Source organism: Atheta coriaria, unplaced genomic scaffold (assembly GCF_025399875.1).
Source record: "Atheta coriaria isolate IRGN ID8LTWV9N9 unplaced genomic scaffold, Caltech_Dcor_3.1 hic_scaffold_4_pilon, whole genome shotgun sequence".
In the NCBI taxonomy this organism is placed as follows: domain Eukaryota; kingdom Metazoa; phylum Arthropoda; class Insecta; order Coleoptera; family Staphylinidae; genus Dalotia; species Dalotia coriaria.
The window spans coordinates 6,358,378-6,371,776 of NW_027045446.1; the positions used below are offsets into that span (position 1 = coordinate 6,358,378).

Genomic DNA, 13,399 nt, shown 5'->3' on the forward strand with positions numbered 1-13,399 from the left:
CTTTTTATGTACTGGCAACCTCGAATAATGCATTTCAGATTAGATTAAAGTTAATTTATAGTTGATTGATTTATAATTGAGTTAGTTTTGTGTACATAGCAGTTAAACATGTTAAAAAGAAGTATTTGTCTTGAAAGAATGATGAAAGGTATTGAAAGACACACGTTTTGATATAAATTTTAATAAACCATGTCGATTCTAAAGGAAAATCAATGAAAAAGAATGCTGAGGTGGAACAACATATATAATTTCTGTACATTATGTAGCATAAACATATAAAAACATTCTTTGGCAAAATTATATACAAATAAAACATAACAGTTGTGTACAATACTTAAAGGACAATAACACATCAATCATTTTTAATCGGCGGTTGATGCAGACGGAAACGCAGAAGATGCTCGAAATGAAAACAAACCCTCAAAACGGTACAAAAATTACAAAAAACGACATAGAAACTTCTGTTCACAGTGTTCACATCCGTTATATATGCATATAAGTATCCATTAATTACTTACGATTTAGGTAATACTCATTGTGGTCACTTTCTTTTCGAATTAGTCTAGATATAGTTACTGTATGAATGAGTTATCAGTTATCAGTGCAGGAATTGACATCGCGGTTACGTGGGCATGACACTAATGACACAAATTCTTCCTTCTCCTCTTCTTGTCCCCTAATATTTAACTAAGTACGTGTGTGCTAAGAGATTCAGAGAATCAACCGAAACAGAATGTGAAATACATTTTGCACTAAGTATTGTAACGACCTTGTACTTGTACTATTCAACTCCATGCGGAGTCATTAATAAATAAAGTAGAATTAAGTTAAAAATAAATCCATGTACAAGATATTGCAGATACAGATTGTTTGTTTAGATGACGCTCGACGTCACTTTTTCTAGGGGCGGAAGCGCTTGGCTTCCGCGTCGACGTGGCAGTGTACCGGAACCGGGCACCACCGCCACGTCCTGACAGCCGCATGCTGCCAACAGGTCTATGAGATTATTGCAGGCAACTACTTGATTATCACTGGTCACAACACTGCCGATTTTTTGTTGCTTCGCCGTGGCTATGCTCAGCGCTGCGCGTGCATACGTCAGACATGTTCGGCCATCTTCATCCGTGGCTTTCACGTTCGCATGATGCTATATATAAAATTTAAACAAAACAATTACATTTTACATAAAAACACAACATTTATTTACTTACCCAGATTAATAACTGTGCCACAGCTAAGTTACCCATTGCACACGCGAGATGAAGAGGACTTCGTAGATCATTAGGCCCCACAGTGGAATTCACATGCTCAGCACTGGCTTGCGCAAGGACCTGCAGGATATTTTTAATATTCGAGGCGCATACCGCGTCAATCAGTTGTTTATCCAATGGCATCATGTTGCATGTAGGCGGAAGAAACTCTTTCGCTTCGTACTTCAACCGAATCCACTGCTCCTTCTCTTCTCGACTAGTATTCGGGGCTGGTTTGATGTTAAGCTGGGTCCTAGCTTCAAATATTGAGTTTGCCAATGCGTTACCAATCGCTAACATTACACTCAAATGACCAGGACTGCAATAAAGTCAAAATAAACACTGATTTGCTTTGAAAATACACAAATAAAAAAAACTTACGGCCATTCGTCTAGATTTAACGATCGAACCTTGGAAATATGTGATCCCATATTCCGATGAATTCCCGAACATTCAATGCACATCAGAATGCCCAGGTTAAGACTAGCCCAATCAGGATCTATAAAGTATTTAATATTTAATAATAATTTACTTTGTTTTGAAAAAGATTCTTACTTGGTGCATCGCAGTCGACACACAAATCATTGCCTGGTACCCGCGAGCGAATGTTTTGAATATTCGCCGCCTCCATCGGATTCTGCTTCTTCGTCTTCGACGACTCGTTGAGCTGCAACGACTTGAGAATCTGCTCCTCGATGGCCGTCACCCATTGATCGCGCTCCTCACAACTGGACGCCTCAAAGTTCCACTGTTTATTATCCAAAGAAACAATGCAAAACTCATAGCCGTCGGCGTCATCATATTCGGAATTCTTCACACCGCTGCTCTTCATGCGACGATGCCGCTTCTTGACGTTCGGGGTTTCGGATTTCAGATTCTCACCATTCATATAGGTGTTACTGTTGAAGCCTTCATCACCGCTGGCTTGAGTGTACTTGCCGGGCTCCTTGACGGTGTCATATCCTGTTAGCAACACATTTTCAGTGATTCTTTTGTCCCTTGAACCTAATTCAAATAAATTAAAACTTTTTCCGAAGAATATATAATCTGATTAAACTTACCAATTGATAATCCCCCAAGGCTTTCATTAATACTGCTGCCGTTCGTGCCGGCGACAGTGATTATACTCTTCGAGCCGCGCGGCTTTTGTCCTGGCACTTTCACCGTCACATATTGAAGTGGTATCTCTTTACCGTGCACATCGTCCATGTAATCATGCAGACTCGGATGGTAAGTGAGGATACCATCGTTACACAGCGTCACATACTTCTTCTTCCACTCCTTGTTCAAGGGCTTACTACTCTTTTTATAGAGATATCCTTGTTTGAGTGGTATCGCCCTGCCAACACCAATATCACCCCCGTTCTTCAACTTATCGTCGGCTTTTTTCGACGGGGTGAAGAGATTCGAGCGCCGACGGCTCTTACGCGACGTCGTCGGAGTGGAGCTGGGTGTTGGCAGGTCCTTATCCTTGATAACCGGCGTCTGGTTATTGTCTAGCGGATGCGGGGCGGTGAACTTTGCAATGTTATTGTTTTCCGTCGGTATGGCTTGCATGACCAGCGCCTGTGACGAACCGTGGCTGCCTAGGGTAGAAGAAGAAGAGTTCCACTTCTCTTCGGAGTTGCGGAAAAGTCCGTCGTGTTTATCGGCCGCACGGTGTAGATGGTGACTTGATGCGGATAATGTGTGCACCTGCCTGCCACCCAACTGAGACAATGCGACCGATTCCTAAATTGAAATTTATTATTATGAGATTTATCGCAATCTCAGCGAATATCTAAAGTACCAACCTTATGTGATAGAGTGTGATTGTGACTAGGGGACATGTGGTTCGCAGCGGGTGATTGTCCTACATTGCTGAAGCCATTATTACTAGAGAGATGATATCGAGGAGCTGTGGCCAGCGGCCCGCCGGCGGTGTGGAAATGATTGTTAGGCGTCGAGGGGCGAGAATTCGTCGGAGTCAAGCATGCCGCCGATGTGGTCAATCGTTGCTGCACAATTTTCTGACAAGCTAAGAGAATATAAGCGAAAAAAATCAAATTAATAAACATCTGACACAATTGCAGGGCTGTCTAGAACTAAGCGTTAGATTTGCATTCATGACACCATACAAGTTTAAAAAGGAAATGACCCAAGTGATGCAGTAATCGAACAGGAGATAGATGACTCACCATCTTGAAAGACACGCTCGACGTTCAAGCCGTACGTGGCGCAGGTTTCGTAATAGGTACACCTCTTCAGGTCATTGGCCAATTTGCGCGCTCGCGAATCATCAATGACACGTGGATTGTTCTCGCTGATAGCATCTGCAAAAGGCAAAACTTTCGTTATAAAATGTATGCAACGTTATCTGCGTTATTCTCTATATAAGCAAACTTCATTTGCATTGTGCGAAAATGGAAACTCGAAACTCGAAATGGAAACAATACAGACGCTCTGCTATTATATTATTAATAATTCAAAACGTGCTGAATCAATACACATACAATGTAAACTTGGCGATTGGAATTAAAATATCAAACAAAAGACTTACCTTGAGTGCCCACCAAAATTAATGGTATCTCGGCCGAGTTTCGGAACTGTGACATCTTTGTATAGTAATTATAAATGGCATTGAAGGAGGATTCGTTCTCCAAACTGAATACGAATATCACCGCGTCCACCCAAGCAGTAAACTGTAAAAAAAGAATCAAATTTAAATCTAATTTTTTTCAATGCGAGAAAAAAAAATGGTTTACCAGGTATAAAAATACAAATCACGCAGCAAACCGCTCAATCCTTTCCGACGACGCGGCGGGAAAGGCACTGACTGAACAACACGCCGAGTCACACGGACGACACGAAAGGACGAAACGCGCGCGCTGACAGAGAAGGGCGCCGCGACGTCGGGCCCTTCTTATCTCTCGCTCTATCGACGCGCGCCCCTTTTCAATGCGAAAACGTGCACGAAGGGCCTTGCTTTTTGCGATATGATAATCAATACCAGAAAACACACGCAAATTTAACGCGAAATCGACATACAAATATAAATACTTAACGCCAATGGTGGAGGCGCCAAGGTGGCGCGGCGTCGCGGCGCCACACGCACATTATACAATTTACAAACTAATCACCTAATCGCATCACGCACGCAACACTTACCTGCAACTCAGGTGGCCCGCCCTCATCGCGGATTAACAGCAGGTAACTCTGATTGTCCACCAGGATCTCCTTCTTGAATCGGCCGCCTTCGGGCGATTCCTCTTGCATGTAACTGCCGGTGAGATAACGATGTACCAGCGCCGATTTCCCCGACGATAGCGAACCGACGATTCCCAGTCGGAGATCCGGGACAGAGCGTGATAACGTCCATTCTTGACTGTTCACAAACGAATCTGCAATACAGAAAAATACGGAAAAGTTAATAAGTGCCATGTGGTATTGTCCGGTACAAACAGTTAAAGATGAATATCTCGAAAAGACGATTAATAATCATGTCTCACGTGGAATAAAGTGGAAATAAGTGTCGCCCGAAGGTGTGCAGCACACGCCCCGCTTTACTTCCATTGCGTATCGATGGTAAAACAGCACGCGCATGGAAATTAAAGTGTCATCATCATCAAAGACGCACGGAGCGTTAAATTTGAAGCGGCATAAGTAGCACACCATTGTCTTCTTCACTACCAGTACATGTGTAAAATATTCAACTTGCGAGTGGAATATTGATGAGTTCGGACAGGATGTAGATAAATTCATGCTGGGAATGATTAATTGCTGTAAACTTTAGCGTAGACCACGAAAAAATGAGTTGTAATTATTGGCAAAATCGTGACCATTGCGAATTGCAATTATATCAAGCGTGAAGAGTTCTGACACAAAGCTATGGACGATAATTACACGATTCTAACAGTAACGGTATTATTTTTGCGTTGATTTGTTGACCTGAATACACGTCCAAAGCAACAACCAGAGTAATATATCTTGTGATCATTGATAAGATACATGAGCAGCTGTACAAGTACCTCCTCGAAATCTCGAAGTTGGTTTGCAATCGAAGATGCTCTTATTACACAAGAGACAGGCCAACAATCAATCGATTTGTTGCTTAGTTATGCTCCACTTGTATGATAACATCTGCTGACGGCAAGTTTCGCTCAGTGGACCGAAAATTCAAGCTGCCAGGGTGAACTCCAATTTTTTCCTTCGTCTTTTGTGTTGTCTGCCATCTTTTGTTCGTCGACTATTGACGAGAATTCAACGCAACAACCACGGAAAATTACGTAAAACATAAATCATATTTTTCATATGATGTTTCATCTGAGGTCTACCTCAGTAAAAATTTTCCATCAAATGAATCTGTTAGAAAAAGTGCGCCGAAATGCGATGCAACCAAGTGTGAACAGAAAGGCTTACCTTGGCTTAGCACCAAGGTAATGGGACAGCTGTAGACTGCAATACCTCTACTAGATGTCTTCGTTGTTCTAGAGTTCTAGAGACCTCCAAGAATTGAAATTGAATGCGCAATGCACAAAAACTAGGGTAATTCATCATAGAACTTCCCGATGTAATATATCTTTGCAATGCACCCCTTTTATCGTCTGTTATTCCAAGGCAGACACTTTTAATCAAATTTCTTGCCGCGCGGCTAAAACAACATGCACGTTCTTCTTCTACCTGCATAGACCTGCAACCGGGGCCATTTCGCATGGGCGCTAGCAATTCAATTACACTTTTAAAACGTTACTGCATTATGCATATTATCATCGTGCAGGTAAGGCATCGCACAGATAAAAAAATCCAACTAAACCTTTTTTTTCTAACACTGAGAAAAGAAAAAAGGTTTAGGACTAAACTGTGGGTCCCAGAAGGGTTATTTCTTTCCTTTTTATTATTTCGATACCTTAGAACATAGAGTCTAAGTTTTTTTCGCTTCTAACAAGCAAAAAAACGTGCAATTTGATTTTTTAAATTTTTTTCGATGTGGTATTATCGACATTACCGCATATGTGTCATAAATTGCCTGAGGGAACATGTGCCAACTCGCGAGACCACCACACAATAGCGTACAAACAGCGGGCTGGGCGGTGTTAGGCGTGGAGAGCAACTTGAGACGCCGCCACACGCTCCATTAGACGCCTAATATGTAGAAACACACAATGCGAAGCGTCGATGTTTTTGAGTCGCCGCCGATGCGGTTTACCTTTCATACTACGTCGCGAGATCTCGCGCGGGCAGCCTTAAAGGAGTTGATTTGGTAATGCGTCCGGAAACCGCACTCCGGTTTCCGGGCGCCAGCTGGATGCTATGTGGTGTTACGTGCGTCACGCACAAACACCTGCCTCTTAAGAGTTAAGAGAGTTGAATGCTGCATGCTTGTTCAGAAACACAATTCATCGATAATGAAATATCCTGAGTGTATTTTTAAAATTTTGTACACAAATCTTAATTTCCATATCTAATCAGCACGAATGCGCAACACCTTGAAGGTGAAACTATTTGAATTTAGTTCAACAATAAAAAAAAAGGGTTACAAGGTGTTCCATGGTAGCGCATTAATCATTCGTAATCGAATTCAAAGTGTTAAAACAATAAAAAACTAATTACTAGTTGTCACGCTTTGTTGGGCATAATGATGCTTCTATTCCCTATTGTTTCAACGCGTATTGAACTGAAATCATTAATCATCGAAATTTAAACTCCGAAAAAAATACTGCATAAGCAGGAAACCCTGAAAACCACAGGGTTAAAATAACAGTTAACGGTCACTGGGCGCTACGTACTTAGATACAAGGAAGTAATACGAACAGAAAAAAATCTCCCACGCATCCTAGCATGAAGCAATAAAGAAGAATACCTACGTATCCGGAAAACCATCCATGCATGCTGCATGAAAGCATCCTACAATAAGACGTAATAAATTCTCGGCTTTATTTTAGACTGCATCCCCAAAAACACCACCCAGCGGAATTCTCCAGCAGCCAGGTCTAAGTCCCCTAGATTCGAGAAAGTTGCCAAAGGTCTAATTCAATTTCTATTGATCACTTTCTGAATGCGATCTCTCGGAGGCATACTCGAAGCGCAACACAACGAGGACGATATTTATGTGATGTCGGTGATGCGGCGTCCAAAGGTGGATGCAAGGGTGGGCCACAAAGCAATAAAATAAGGAGCAGTTCACATTAGCAGCCAGGCCCCACTACCATCATAAATTCTATAATAAGCAAGCAAGCAATAGCGAGCGCAGTACGAGTAAATAGATGATTAGTTGCCAGCGGAGGAAATCATGTCAAGTCGCATCTTTTACCCCAGAATACCGAGAATAGAATGGGAGATAACGAGATCACTTCGTGCTTTTGGTTATTCAACTACTGGAAATTTTGGGAACTTGTTAGAGAAATTCAGTAGATCGTTATTTCAGAAAATAGCAGCGCACAGCACAGCGTATCCTCGTTAATTAATAAAATAATCATGTAGGGGTTGTGCTAATCCTATTTTTTTTTCTGAATCTAAGTTGACAAAAGCGGACAAGGTCACCTAACGGGGTGGATTGCTGATGGGGTTATGAAGTTAACAATGCGCGAGCAGAATTAGGCAAACCACAGGAGTGCTTTGGCTTTGACCCGTTGTAGATATAATTTTCATAACGTAAATAAATAAAAAACACAACACACACACACCCAGATTAGTAATCTCACCCCCTATGTATCATGATTATATTGGTTTTAATTCGAGCGTATGAATGATAGAGTAATAAACAGATCAAATAAGCTGATTTAATATTATTGCGATGTTGAAATTTTAATCTGCAATTTATTTTTTTCGCTCGAGTTAACTGACTAGCGCGACAGATGTTTTAAACTTTTTTCAACCGATAATCTAATATAATAGTGCGCTACTGTTGTCATTACGTTATAAATTGATAATATTTGTTCACGGATTACCTTCGTCAGAGTTTAAAAAATCCTTTTTCGCGGCTATCACGTTGTTTGCCAATAAAACGTTCGATTTAAAGCGTTTTCTAGGGCACGACGCATTTTACATTTACGAAATTTTCTAAATATTGACGCAGCCCGACGGATTAGTTGTCTTTTGTTGACTCTATTTGCCTAGGCCTAAAGCATCAACCATAGCACAAACCGATGAGCAGATGTCCCGTTTCTGGTCATTGCATTCCACACAATGCTTTTTAACATAACATAACATAACATAAACTTCACTTAAAAAATAACACAGAAATATTTATGCATCTTGAAAGTTTATGATCGATCTGTATAATAAAGATATCATTTTTTCCGGAGTGTTTGTCTCAGGTGTCAGTTACAGTCCACGTCCACCTTTTACGGTAAAAGTTTCCTCAGCTGTAAATGTGATCTTTTCGTGTCGATATCCATCTTTGAATGGCACGCGCGCGTCGTGAAAGCTCTTTTTATGCTTCTAACAAACACCCGCTGCTTCACTTTATGTAACAATGTAACGCTGTAACGTTTTTCATTCTTGCGCACAACCTGCACAACACAAAACGTATTTAATTACGAATGTAATCGTAGACAAACCAAAAACTTTCACCGACTAATATAATACTTACAACTCCCTCAAAATTAGAATCAAAAGCGTAAAATTATAGAATTTAAACGCAATCATACTTAATAACTATTCTTGTCTATTCAAGGGCATTAAAGACGAATCAAGCGCTCCCTTCAAGCGTCAACAAAATTATTGCGTTTCACTTCGTGCATGACATGATATCTTCAAATATTCAATAAGTATAGTTTAATGTACCTGAACATTACTTCCGCTAGCGTAATTTAATCCCTCAACAAGTATGCGGGTGGAAAGTTAGAAAGAAATTAATTATTAATTCGCAAAATATCAAAAAACAACGCGTTTTGTTAAAAAAACCCAAAATCAATTTAAAAACACTAAAAATTCTTTGTACAAACAAAGTAGATAAATAAATATATTCACACCGGATATTTATTTGTGCATGTAAGAAGCGTAAAGGTGCATTTCCGCCTTTACACGCATAATTTCAATTCCACCTCCTCGCTTTGTCTTTAAACTTGCATTACTATTTTAAGTGTGGAATTTTTCTAACGTCCGTTTTTTATTCGTATTTCCGATTTAAACTTCACGCTTACACTCCCGTGAAGTGTACTTAAGTTAACAAGTGTTTTTATTTTTATTTCCTACATTTACAATGATTTCTACTTCAACACCTCTCACCTGACTTGCGTTTTTCCGGTAAAACTAAACTCTTCGCGCGTTTAACTCGCAATGATCGCCTACGAATCGAGCGCAAAAACGACTCGGGCATCCTCTGCCGGAACGGCGTATCCGCATGATGTTTCTTCTCCGACATGAACCAGCTCTTCACCGTCGTCATCGACAGCAGCTGGTGCTTGCTCTTCTTCGGCGTGGCCGCCGGCTCATTTTTCAAATCCACCATGATTAATTTATCCTGTCCGTGCGGTACACGTGTAATTATCCACAAAACAATTCGCTTAGGATTAAAGTCACTAATAATAACACTTTCGTCCGCATTTTTAATATTCGCAACACGCAACACGGAAGTTCGTGTCTTCGTATCCAGTACACGCGGACATGAATGCGTCGCCGGCGGAACGCTGACGGTGAATGAAAGCCGACCGAAGCGGAGGTAGGGTACGAAGCGTACGAAGAGCGCAAGTCTTCCCCACCTATACCACCTATATCCATCAAATATATATTCATGTTTCTATGATTTGGCGTAGCGCACGAAAACATAAAAACTACACAAGCACTAAAACTGATTACCATTGATTTTATTTATCGAAGCGATAATGAACGAGTCATTAAAATTTCAGTGTGTCATCCAGTCATCGAATAAAAACCGACAGATTTTCGATTTTACGAGTTGACGTGCTATGCGGTGATGCTTTCCGGTGTTACGCTCGCATTTACAAGTCGTAAAAATCACATTAAAACCCTTCAGAAGCACTCGCAAAGTAAACTTGAATTCGCACTCTTGACTTCGGATTTAACTGAAGTTCAAAGTTTACTACTTTACTACAATTCCCAATCCGAATTGATCCAAAGTCTAAGAATACATCCTTTAGCACTTTAAGATTTTTTTAAAAGAAAAAATATAAAACTTGGCCAATTATAATCAGATTTCAACAACATTAGAAACATTTCAACATATGTTGTGCTATATTACTCGTAATTTGTTGAAAAACAAATAAAAAGTAAATTTAAAAAAATGTTTTCTTTTTTTTTCTCTTTTTTCTAACAAGTAAATTGCTAAAGTGATGAAGCAAAACATCAAACAATTAAGGCTAAACGCTTTGTTCTAATGTGCTTGATTGAAGTAGTGGCTTTGCACAACGCGTTTGTGTCTTAATGTTTCCCAACCATTTTGTAATTACATACAAAGTGAAGCGTAGACAAGTTCCCAAAAACCCATCGTGTATCGAAAGTGTAAAGTGTATAAACATTAACAAACGACATACTTAGACTTGATTAAACAATGCCTCTTAAACAATGGGTTTGCGTTAAAGTTCGTGTTAATTTTCATGCGAAACAACTCAATTCAATTAAGTTATGTTTTTAATCATTAAATTTGTAATTTATTACGCGCTAGTAACAAATTTAAATGTCGTAATTTGTAACGTCGGTAATTTTAATCAAATCATAATAAAAATAATTATATCTGTGGTAATATATGCAAAATAATTTGATGGTCAGCGTAATAATGCGTTCACGGTCATGCCAAGCGACGTAATTTTTGCATATTTTGTATTTGTATTGAGGTTATTTCCGTTTGCCGCGCACACATCTTCAGCAAAATTGCAATTTATTACAATGCGTGTACCTGCGTCATTTCGCCACACAATCATAACGTAATATGCAAAACTAATCACCCGGATCGCACAGATAATAACGACATAGTTTTCAATCCGTTAAAAACGGTTGCAAAAACGCAAAAAGTTAAAAATAAAAAAGTTTAAAATATTCTTTCGAATTTAGGCCTTGTTTTGAATAGCATTAGATAACATAATAATAGACGTAGAACACAGTGTGTTACTGTGTGTGCGCCCGACCATGTCCAATTATGATTTACAACACCTTGACTCGATTTTTTACGAATCCGATATGACTACACAAACACACACACACATAGAGGAAGGATTATGGTGCGTCAATGGTCCGCAAACGGCGATTACAACACCGGCGGCTAGTTACTGCCGGGGCTATTGTCCTTTTGTAAAAATAGACAAACGGGGAAACAAGGTGCTAAAGACTAGGGAGTGGCATAATTAAGATCTCACGATTTTTCAAACAAGAAAATAAAAAAACACAAAAAATTGCAAAAAAAATAAGAAAATTTTAAGTTTTTAGCCTGGCATTTCCAAAATATTAAAAAGCGTATGCGTGTACGCGTACACAGTACACTTGCAACGCGGGTCGTATTCATGCTCTCCGACTTTCTACTTTCCTGCGTCTCTGTACATTTAACAAATTGTTACATTGTTATTTCCGGCGCAAGCCCGTTTTCAACCAAAATTGTTTAACGAAAACAAAAAACAGAGACAGTTTTTTGAAATAAATCTAGAAAGTCCATTAATAAATTCAAAATATTTTCATAGATAGGTTTTAAAGAAATACAAGAGGACCAGTGATTAATTTCTATTTAAATTGCCAGAAATATTCTGGTTTTATTAATAGGATCTAATAATACAAGGAAGGAGAATGGGTGAGCACAAAGTAAACCGATTATTTTTAATAACTTGGTAATAGCAGTAAAAACGATATAAAATAGATAGATATTATATAATTAGAAAATATTTGTTTATAATAAAAGAAATTGATGAATTTCTAGTTCTTTTTAACTATTAAAATAATTAATTAATTAAGAAGGCACCCACATGTCTTAATTCAAAATATTAAATTACTTACTCGTAATCACCCAAAAATGTTAGAGAACATATTTATACAAAAAACCATTGAGTTTAGCTGTAGTGTATCACAAACCAATAGTTAAAAAACAAAACCAATACTTTATTGTTTCTTTAGGATTGTTCTTTCTTAGTCCGTCGTCTATCAAAGTAGAATAGAAATGAATGTTTGGGCATACACCGCATTCCAAACGATCGTTAACTAAGTAGAGAGCATTTTCGTGCATAAATTTGATTAGGCGCTCAGAACTTGGCCGTAAGTTCGGGCTGTTTTCGAGCGCAAACCAGTTCTCGAATAAGTAAGTAAGCACGATTCACCCACGATGCACCCACAATTTCATATCCCATGCAATCCACAAGTAGTATAGGTATAATATGAGCAACAATGACGCCCACGTGTAATTACTATAATTATTTGTTCCTGAACTAATTTTCTGAGTTTTTTCGAAATTATTATAGTTCTAAAGACTTTATAGATATGTAAGACATAGAACATGTAGAACATTTGCTACAGTTACAGGTTTATAGATAGGTTGTCGTAACCAAACTGTCTGGCAGATTTTGATAGCATTGGTATCCCGATGCAGGAGTAACTTGTGTAATTTCACTCAGATTGCTACCAGGAGACCAGAAAAACCACGCATAGTAAGCGATGGCCTTAAGTATACGAGTTTTAGTATTTGTAACCTGTAGCACCCAGCAAGTAACTCACCTACTGAATGACAACGATAGGAGTAACGTACGATTCAAACCGTTTCACACTAGTGCTATATTTTTACAGAGACTGTAAGGCGAAAGAAGTTGCATTGGACGCCTCTAATCGAAACGACCAGCGACCTCAATCAACATTTAAGCGAGGCAGTGCATTTCTGCCACAAACATCAGGATACCAGAAACGCAAGAAAGGTAACCACAACTTTCCCCATCTTACTTGTGCCCACAGCACCGCAAACTGTTGATTGTATTGGTTCAATGGAAGATTCCGTTCGCTATCTAGTTGGAAACAATTTTTTGTTTTCTTTTACATCGCGGCGAACGCCGTCGAAACTCTGTTTTTCATATCAGGCGAGCAGAAGTTGCCGTGGGTGGCTTTGTACACTTTGTGGGGTAAATGCTACACAGAAGGCGGAAGGCGCACAACTAAGGCGTGAAACAAACAAACAAAACGCTGCGTCGTTTTATGGATTACCGGGCCTGTCGGCAAAGAAAGCGCGACAACCTTTGTTCGTG

General features: G+C 39.4%; 1 protein-coding gene across 2 annotated transcripts; it reads right to left on the bottom strand.

The window, feature by feature from the left end:
* Window positions 1-226: 226 nt before the first annotated feature.
* LOC135790618 (centaurin-gamma-1A-like) lies at window positions 227-9,853 on the bottom strand. Of its 2 annotated transcripts, none has more exons than XM_065300895.1 (10): window positions 9,459-9,853; window positions 4,398-4,630; window positions 3,790-3,931; window positions 3,428-3,562; window positions 3,044-3,267; window positions 2,312-2,981; window positions 1,806-2,213; window positions 1,632-1,749; window positions 1,212-1,569; window positions 227-1,147 (listed from the first exon to the last, which is right to left on the bottom strand). In XM_065300895.1, the coding sequence occupies exons 1-10, from the start codon at window positions 9,679-9,681 to the stop codon at window positions 875-877; spliced, it is 2,784 nt and encodes a 927-aa protein (XP_065156967.1). In that variant the 5' UTR covers window positions 9,682-9,853; the 3' UTR covers window positions 227-874. The 2 variants fall into 2 exon arrangements, with proteins under 2 accessions (XP_065156967.1, XP_065156966.1); XM_065300894.1 differs by having other exon boundaries at window positions 1,806-2,255.
* Between the last annotated feature and the right edge of the window lie 3,546 nt (window positions 9,854-13,399).

Bases quoted from the DNA above. Each gene is read 5' to 3' on its own strand.
- LOC135790618 (XM_065300894.1), bottom strand. From the start codon at position 9,681: ATGGTGGATTTGAAAAATGAGCCGGCGGCCACGCCGAAGAAGAGCAAG. The intron at 1,750-1,805 runs GTAAGAATCTTT...AATACTTTATAG, and splicing joins TGTCGACTGCGATGCACCAA to ATCCTGATTGGGCTAGTCTT. The intron at 1,148-1,211 runs GTAAGTAAATAA...TTTTATATATAG, and splicing joins TGGCACAGTTATTAATCTGG to CATCATGCGAACGTGAAAGC.